Source organism: Elephantulus edwardii, unplaced genomic scaffold (genome assembly GCF_000299155.1).
Source record: "Elephantulus edwardii isolate Elephantulus edwardi_28Jun2011 unplaced genomic scaffold, EleEdw1.0 scaffold00370, whole genome shotgun sequence".
In the NCBI taxonomy this organism is placed as follows: Eukaryota; Metazoa; Chordata; class Mammalia; order Macroscelidea; family Macroscelididae; genus Elephantulus; species Elephantulus edwardii.
In genome coordinates, this window is record NW_006400120.1 from 1825261 (window position 1) to 1835078 (window position 9818).

The window sequence follows — 9818 nt, forward strand, 5'->3', positions numbered from 1 at the left end:
ACTGAAAAGGTTATGACTTGAATCAGATGTACCTTAGTCTTTAAACTGACATCCTCATTCTCCTTATTCTTTAAATTGATATCCTTGCTCTTTAGATCTTTGGAGAAGTGTGACAGAGTTCAGATGTCTTCTAGGGTGTTCTGGAATATAACCATCACAGGAGCAAATCACCCAGCCCTTCTTCTTTGGAGCCACTGGGTGGGTTAGCAGCTGAATACTTAACCTTCAGAAATAATATGTATAATAGTCTTGACCTTTAATAAAGTAAATCAGTTAATTAAGTAAATCAGTAGTTCCACATAAGAAAGACCTGGTGATCCTCTCCTGTAATGATTATAGCCCAAAAAAAAAAACCCATGGGACACTTAAACTCTGTCACTGCAGTAAACTATTCATTAAAACATTGACTCAACTAAAATGGGGGTAGGTGTGTCAGAGTCAGCGAGACTGGCTCAGGACAGGGCATGCTTCAGAGCTGCTGTACAGAGGGTCATTATGAGACACAGGTGACTTGACAGCATATGACAACAACCCATATAATCAATAATAACATGCTTCTGAAAGTATGCATAAGAAATTAATAACAGTGGCTGTTGCTGAGCAGAGGAACTTGATACCAAAGGTCAGTGAGAGTCATTTTATTGTACACCCTTTTACACTTTCTGACTTTCAAAATATGACCTACCCACTCAAAGGTTTAAATTTCAGCATATTTTAAATTTAAATATATAAGTAACAACTCTCCTTGCTAATTAAATCATTTTCCTCAACTGTGAGAGTCCCAGAACACTTAATTGTGCTCATGTAAAACCTATTCTTGGACCAGGAAGCAATGCTCAGAACAGAGCATGAAAACACTGCATGGTTCAAAATCAGGAAAAGAGTGTGTCAATGATGCAGCCTGTCTCCATACCTTTTCAATCGATATGCAAAACAGATTAATCAGGAAGCAGGGCTATATGAAGAGGAAGGTGGCATCAGGAGTGGAGGAAGATTCATCAACAACCTACAATATGCAGATGACACAACCCTGCTTGCTGAAACTGAAGAAGACCTGAAGCACTTGCTGCAGAAGGTCAAGGACTGCAGTCTTCAATATGGACTGAAGCTCAACATCAAGAAGACAAGGATTCTTACCAATAGACCAACTGGAAGCACCATGATAGACGGAGAAGAGATTGAAGTTGTTAACAATTACAGCTTGCTTGGCTCCACAATCTTGTCACCAGTAGTCAGGAAATCAAAAGACGAATTGCAATGGCAATGTCTGCTGTCAGGGACCTCTCCAGAATACTGAAAAGTGATGATGTCAGCCTAGAGACTAAGTCTTGCCTGAGCCAGGCCATGGTCTTTCAATTACTTGTCATGCATCAGAGAGCAGGATAAGAACTAAGGATGACAGAAGAAGAATTGATGCCTTCAAGTTATGGTGTTGGAGAAAAGTCTTGAAGATACCATGGACCTCCAAGAAAACATATAGGCAACAAATAGAGGGTGAAACCGAGTCTTTCCTTGGAGGCTAGGATCTTGAAACTGCATATCACATGCTTAAGGCAGGAGGCCAGGAGAGACCAGTCCTTGGAGAAGGGCATCATGCTCAGAAGGGTAGAAGGACAGCACAGGTGAGGAAGACTGAGGGTGAGATGGATTGATAAAGTAACTAAGGTAGTGGGAGTAGGCGTGTCAGAGTCAACGAGACTGACTCAGGACAAGGCAGACTTCAGAGCTACTGTACATTGGGTCACTATGAGTTTTAGGCAACTCGATAGCACATAACAACAACAATATGATGAAATCATGAGGTGAGAAAATGTGAAGAGGTCACTTTACGTGGAAGACACTGAGGACTTTTTTAGTAAGTGTTTGTTTCACCAGAACTGATTTAGAGGCGAGAAAAGACTTGGATGAACACATAAATAGATCTTTTTAAAAACTAAGCCTACCTTGGAGTCATGCAGTAATTGTTAGCTAAATGGTGGTCTAGGCCATTGGGAGCTGCACTGCTAACCTAAATGGCACACCTCGGAGGGAAAAGGTTGGGCATTCTACTCCAGTGTTATTTACAGCCTCAGAAACCCAGTGGAGGGTCAGCTATGAGATCGTTCTCACTCAAGAACAATGAGTTGACATAAATGCAAGCATGGTGTTGTTGTTAGGTGACATCAAGTCAAGTATGACTCATAGCAACTCTATGAACAGCAAATCTGAACCTTGCCCTATCCTGTGCCATCCTCACAATCTCTGACACACTCAAGCCCAGTGCTGCAGACACTGTGTCAACCCATCTTCCTCAAGCATAATGTCCCTCTCCAATGAACAGCCTTTCTTAGCACCATGCCCGAAATATGTGAGGGGAAGTGTAATCATCTTTGCCTCCAAGGAGCACTCTAAATACATACAGGCATAGTCTCCAAATATGTACACATATACCTTTGCATAAGCATGGTGACTCATAGAAATGTAAGGACAGTGTGTCAGCTAAGTGAGTGTTGTGGATTTCATCTATGTATACTCACAAGTTTCCATGGACAGAACTTCTGGGAGATCCCTTAATACTGGTAAGGTGTCCTGCTCTGGACCCACACAGGATACGGCTCAACCAGAGAAGTGAGGACCCTGCCTTGGTGGGCTTGTGCTCTGAAAGATTGTGCCCAGCTGAGGGCTACTGGGTTAAGTCAATAAGACCCTAGTAGAACATGAGCCTGTAGCAAGTGGCCGTGGCTGCTTCCACACACAAGGAGGGCTAGGGACAGAGTGGCTTATTCCTCTTTGCAGGAAAGTAATCAGTACTTTTCCCTAAATTCTTACTCACCTCTGAGGTAATGGTGGAGAGTGGATGTGTATGACCACTCCACACAATATATTTGCTCATCACAGCAAATCTTTTAGTAGGGCACAGTGTAGTTACATAAGACTTTGTTTGGGGCTCATTTATCTGGTTAAATTATTTCCTGTTCCTATTGTCATCAATGGCATCCACGTCCTACACAACTTTCCTCTGGAAACTCTATAAACTTTGAGAAATGACGATGGTTATGGAAAGGCTTCAAGCCTTTTGTTCATAGGGTTGCTATGAGTCATGCTCGACTTGACGGCAATCAACCACAAAACAACATTATCATCAAAAGAAAGGAAGACCCTCAATCAGGTAGATTGACATGACGACTGCAGCATTGGGCTCCAGCATGTTAGGGATGATGAGGATGGCACAAGATAGGACTGGGTTCAGGTCTGTTGTTCAGAGTGTCGCTAAGAGTTGTACTGGACTCAAAGGCACCGAACAACAACAGAATGGTCACCAAGTCTAGTTTGACTCACAGCAAACCTACAGGACAGACGAGAAGGGCCCCTTAGATTATGCAAGGCTGTGATCTTTGAAGAAGAAGACCTCCCAGGCGGTTTCATTTGGGTTTTCTTGGAACAGCTGGCAAGTGTGAACCACGTAGTTCTTAATCAGGGAGCTCTGGTGACAGAGTCCATAGGAAGCTGTACGAGTTCACTATTAGCTCTGCAGGAGAAAGACGGGCACTGTCCTCTCGTGCAATTTACAGTCTCTGAAAATCCTCTGGAACTGTGAGTCGGTCCCTGCTCAATGTCAATACGAGATTGAGTGAGCTATTAATCATTGCCTCACCAACCCAGCCCAACCACAGTGACCCTCCATCATTTTTTGAGTTGGTTAAATCTTCCAGAAGGAAACGGGTCATCTTCCTTCTATGGCATGGCAGGTAGGTTTGAACCACTGTCTTTCAGTTAAGACTCTCTACGAGGTGGATTGATTCAGAGACTGGGGTAATCGGGATGGGTGTGTCAGAGGCAATGAGATTGGCACAGGATAGAGCAGGGTTTAGGGCTGTTGTACGTAGAGTCACTATGAGTCGCAAATGACTCGGCGGCACGTAGCAACAACAACAACCAGCCTGTGCTATGAGGGCTCCTTCCTGACTTACCAGACCTCCTAAATTTACTTGAGTGGGGTGGAAGTCATATTCACTTATTTCTCTGTGCCTGGTGTGTGTGTGTGTGTGTGTGTGTGTGTGTGTGTGTGTGTGTGTGTAAAACATCATTTGTCATCCTCTCTTTTTCCCTCCCTCTCCCTTTCTCTCTCTCCAGGTGATTAAGGAAGATATCCTCCAGGAAAACAGCCACGAAGTTGGTACCTATATGCTGCTGAAGCTTGCCAAGCTGCGGGATGAATTTGACATTGTGGGAGACGTCAGAGGCAAAGGCCTCATGATAGGAATGGAAATGGTGAAGGACAAGGTAGGTTGTGACCCACGGCGCCCTCTGCAGGTGCTCTGGGGAAGTGGAGGTTGAATGCTCATCTCATTTGTTCTTGGGAGCAGCCAAAGTCACCAAGAGCTCATGATGGATTGCTGAGGGGTGCACACTATAAACAAAATGCTAGCAGATGGTGACAAATTCTAGAGGCGGGAAGGAGTATGTTTGGAAAAGGGAACTGATAGTCCTCTTGCCAGACCATGCTCTTGGCCAAGAACATGGACTACGATGGAATATTTGGAATGAGAGAGATGAGGAAAAGAGGAGATTATTTGTAAAAAGGGCAAGTGTTCAGAAGTGAAAAAGGAAGACCAAGAGAAGTGTGAGGGGCTGGGCTGGGACTGGGATGTTAACGATATAGATTGGCATTTGTGTGTGTGTGATTATGTTTGTTTGTTTGTCTGTCTGTGAATGGGTTTCAGGCTCTCAAATAACCAAAGAGGGAAAAGTAACATGTAACCAAAAGGAATGTGTCTTTTCATTATTCTCCTCTGTTGTCTCAAACTCTGCCATATTTTCTCCCATCCAGTTACCCCTCCCACAACTACTGTGTCTGTTTCTTACCCTCCACCATTCTTCTAATTACTCAGTTTCAGAGGACACAGTAATCTGATTCCTTCCTCTTCCCTGAAGTCTGAGGGCAAGCCCTGCAGTGCTCTGCCATGCCACTTGTTCTTCCCTTTGTTTGCACTCTTGCCCCACCATCTCATGTTATAGGGAAGTATTGCTTTCCTTTGGAAAAACGAACTGCTTCTCTACAGAATGCAACAACATGAAAGTCTTCACATGGACGGAGAAAGCATCCTGCCTACAGCTTGGACTCTTGTTCCAAGAGAATCTGCTTCCCTGTGAGGGACTCTGCTCTTTGTCCTTCTTGTCACAGCCTACTAGAAGCAATGATAGTCGTTTGACCCTCTTCATAGTCACACCAGACCATGGACATAAGAATCATCCATCAACAGCACACAGGATAGCCAGTTTCAAGCTGGAATGCTTAAATAAGGTCATTAAAGCTAAGACAGGACAGCAGGAACATAAACCAAGAATAGTGCTACAAGACTGTAACCTCTATCCATAAGCCATAATACACTCATCTCTTTTTTTCTCTCAAGGTATATAAGCTTTATTTGCACACCTCTGTTGAATAGACCATCAACTGCTCACATGCAAGTTCAAATTAAAACTAAAGAAGGTTAAATCATATCCACAGGAATCAAAATTTTACCTTGAGTCTATCTCCCATGAATTTAAAAAAACCAACTCAGGAATAGGTTTGAGGTCTTGAACACTAATGAACAAAGACCAGATAAGCTGTTGGAAGATATCAAGAATATTGTTCATGGAGAATCCAAAAAGTCATTACTAAGAAGGAAGAAAAAGAAAAGACCAAAATGGATGTCAGAGGAGAGTCTGAATATTGCATAAGAGTGCCGAGAAGCCAAAGCAAAGGGAAGAAATAAAAAAGTTAAGGAGTGAATAGAAGATTTCAAAGGGTTGCTCGGGAAGACAAGGCAAAATATTATAATGAAACATGCAAGGAGCTAGAGTCAGAAAATCAAAAGGGCCAAACTGTCTCAGCATTTCTTAATTTGAAAGAAATAAAGAATAAATTCAAGCCACAAGTTACACTGCTTAAGGATGCTATGGACAGGATACTGAATGATTCCAGAAGCATTAAAAGCAAATGGAAGGCGTATACAGAGCCATTGTACCAAATAGAATTGGCTGACACAGAAGAATTCCAAGAAACAACATATGAGCAAGAGGCAATGTTGATGAAGGACAAAGTTCAGGCTACTCTGAAGGACTTGGAAAAAATAAAGCCACAGAAATTGATAGAATACCATTTGACTTATTTCATCAAACAGATGCTGCCCTGAATATGCTCACCAGTTGTGCCAAGAAGTCTGGAGGACAACAAGTATGGCCAACTGACTGGAAGAGATTCATATTTATTCCCATTCCAAAAAAGGTGACCCGACAGGGTGTGGAAATTATAAAATATCACTAATATTACACAACAGCAAAATCCTGCTGAAGATTATCCAGAAAAGACTTGAACAGTACATTGACAGAGAATTACCAGAAATACAGACTGTGTTTAGAAGAGGCCATGGATCTTGGCAGAAAGCTGAGAGTACCAGAAGAATGTCTATCTGTGTTTCATTGACTATGCAAAGGCATTTGACTGTATGGATCACAACAAATTGTGGCTAACCTTGAGGAAAATGGGAATCCCAGAAAACTGCATCGTGCATATATGAAACCTATACTTGGACCAAGAAGCAGTCCTCAGAGCAGAGCAAGGAAACACTGCATGGTTCAAAATTAGGAAAAGAGTGTGACAGGGATGCATCCTGTCCCCATAACTTTTCAATCTGTATGCAGAACAGATCATTCAGGAAGCAGGGCTTTATGAGGAGGAATGTGGCATCAGAATTGGAGGAAGATCATTAACAACCTTGCTTGCTGAAACTGAAGAGGACCTGAAGCACTTGCTAGAAAAGGTCAAAGACTGTAGTCTTCAATATGGATTGAAGTTCAATATCAAGAAGACAAAGATCCTCACCACTAGGCCAACTGACAGTACCATAATAGATGGAGAAGAGAAGAGATTGAGGTTGTTAGCAATTACAGCTTGCTCAGATCCACAATCAACACTCTTAACACCAGCAGTCGGGAAGTCAAAAGATGAATTGCATTGGGAAAATCTCCTGTCATGGGCCTCTCCAGAGTGCTGAAGAGCAATGATGTCAGTCTAGATACAAAGGTGCACCTAATCCAGGCCATGGTCTTCTCAATTACTTGTTTTGCTTCAGAGAGTTGGACAGTGACGAAGGAGGATAGAAGAATAACCGATACCTTCAAGTTGTGGTGCTGGAGAAGAGTCTTGAACATATCATGGACTGCCAATAAAACAAATAGGTCTGTCTTAGACAGGGTGAAACCAAGTCTCTCCTTGGAGGCTAGGATTTTGAAGCTCTGTCTCACTTACTTTGGGCCTGTGGCCAGGAGAGATTGGTTTTTGGAGAAGGACATCATGCTCATAAAAGTGGACAGACAGCACAGGAAAGGGAGACCTCAGATGAGATGGACTGATACAGTGAATGGGGCAAAAGGGGTTGGTGTGTTGGAGTCAGTGAGACTGGCTCAGGACAGGGCAGAGTTTAGAGCTGCTGTATATAGGGTCACTATGCATCGCTGGTGACTCAACCAATAACATTCTACGACAGGTTTGGAAGCAGGAGTGGCATCCACTTCCTAAACCACTTGCCTCCGGAAACTCTATGAACTTTGATGTGTATCGATAGTGGTAGAGAGGCTTCAGGCCTTTTGTTCTTAGGATCGCTATGAGTCGTGCTCGACTCGAATGCAATCAACAACAACAGCAACTCTCAACCTTAATGTCACCTGACTCACATCGTCCAACTTTTCAAGCTATCTGCTTAGCATTCAGACTGAGAAGCCTAGGGCCCTCTGAGGCCAGCAGATACTCTGCCCCAGTTTAGGTGTCTCACCTCTTGCCTAGGGTATCTAGACTCCTCAAAATCTAGAATCAAGAGAAACATGCTCAATAAGAAAAGAATTATTCCTCCCTTCCCCATGATTGCACACCCAAATTCTGCATCCCCAAAGGTATATGAACACATATGTCCATCAGAACATTCCTTACAAGAAAAACACTGGGATCCTCCAATGACCCTCAAAGCATGTCAAATGTAGTTATCGTACATGCATATTACAATGATAAAATAACATCTGACAATGTGCCTCTTGAAAAATTAATACACGAAATATTTTCATTCTATCACAAGATAAAAACAAAATACTGGATAGATTTATATTCCACTTGAGACTCGGCATTATCATTATCATTCCCTAAATTAAGAGGCTACATGATTAAAACACAATGCCCTCTTTATGCTAAATTAACTAACTCAGTCCCATAAGGAGAAATATTGTATAAGACCATTATTGTAGAATGAATACAAAGATCCAAGAAGGGGGAGCAGAGGGGTGAAGATGGGGGCATTAATCATAGGGTGGCACAATTTGATGGGGGGATGAAAGAAATGTGAAAGATCTGATGTGAAAAGCAATGTATACAAACTTTGTAAAAAAAAAAAGGATAAAATAAAAGTTTAAAAAGCAATCTTTAAAAAAAACACAACAACCCCAAAACAATGCCCTTTCTCATCTTAAAATGTTGTCTGTCTTTTCATGAGACAATGCCTCATTAGTTTCCCCCCTGCTTTTCTCTGTGAGATGTATCCAAAATATACAGTTGGGCCAGGAGTGGAAATATGGGCAAGGAGGGGAGGTGCTGGCTCAGAACAATGGTTGAGAGAAACCAAATGAACTCCTCTTTGATGTTAGGCAAGGTTCCACCAATACAACTTCCTCAGGAAACCTTTCCAGATGCTTCTGGTCCCCTCTGATATCCTTCCAGTTCTCACATGAACCATATCATACACAACTCTGAGACGAGAAGAATTAAAGGATGCCTGACGACCACTCCTGGTTGGTCTTACTGGGATCATAGCGGAGGGCTCCAAACAAAACAGGAGAAAGTATGGAACAAAAAAAATCAAATAAAAGATTAGACTTGCTAGTCTGACAGAGACTAGAGAAATCCCTGAGATTATGACCGAGAACATCCCTCTAATCTGGAGTTGACACCGTTCCTGGGGAGCACTTTCCATCTAGTTAATAGTTGTGTTATGTGCTCTCAAGATGAGAACAACTCAGAGTGACCCTATAAACAACAGATATAAACCCTGACCTAGCCTATACCATCCTCATCATTTCTGATATGCTTGAAACCATTGCTGAAGTCACTGTGACAGTCCATCTGATTGAGAGTCTTCCTCTCTTTCACTGACCCTCCACCTTTTCAAGCTTGATATTCCTTTCCAAAGAATAACCCCTCTCAACACAAGCCCAAAATATATAAGATGAAGCTTCCCCATCTTTGCCTTGAAGGAGCACTCTGGCTGCACCTTCTCCAAGACATATCTGTTTACTCTTTTTGCATTCAATAGTATATTAAGTACTCTTCTACAATACCACAGCTCAAAGGCTTCAGTTCTTCTGTCATCCTTATTCATTCTCCAGCTTTCAGATATACAGCAAGTGATGGGGAAGATCATGGTCTGAAACAGGAGCACCTTAGTCTTCAAACTGACATCATTTCTCCATAGTCATTTAGGAAGATCCCTGACTGCAGACTTTTCCATGCAATACATCTCCTGATCTCCAGACTACTCATACCAAAGGTTTTGATTGTGAGTCCAAGTAAGATGAAGTCAATGACAATGTCAATCTTTTCTAGGTTGCCTATCAGTCCAGCGGTAAGAATTTTTGCCTTTTTTATTTTGAAGTGTATAGGAAGGCCCTCTATGAGGTGGATTGATTTAGTGACTGGGATAATTGGGATGGGAGTGCCAGAGACAGTGCGATTGGCACAGGACAGAGCGGAGTTTAGGGCTGTTGTACATAGGGTCGCTATGAGTCGCAGGCGACTCGACGGCACATAA

At 42.5% G+C, this 9818-nt stretch overlaps 1 protein-coding gene across 1 annotated transcript in view; it reads left to right on the forward strand.

Annotated features, from left to right (window-relative positions):
• The window catches only part of LOC102872552 (alanine--glyoxylate aminotransferase 2, mitochondrial-like), an 83222-nt gene that overhangs the window by 60380 nt on the left and 13024 nt on the right, over nt 1–9818 (forward strand). The window contains exon 12 of the mRNA XM_006902127.1: nt 4114–4263. Within this exon, the coding sequence (XP_006902189.1) occupies nt 4114–4263 (150 nt within the window). The remainder of the gene's footprint in view (nt 1–4113; nt 4264–9818) is intronic.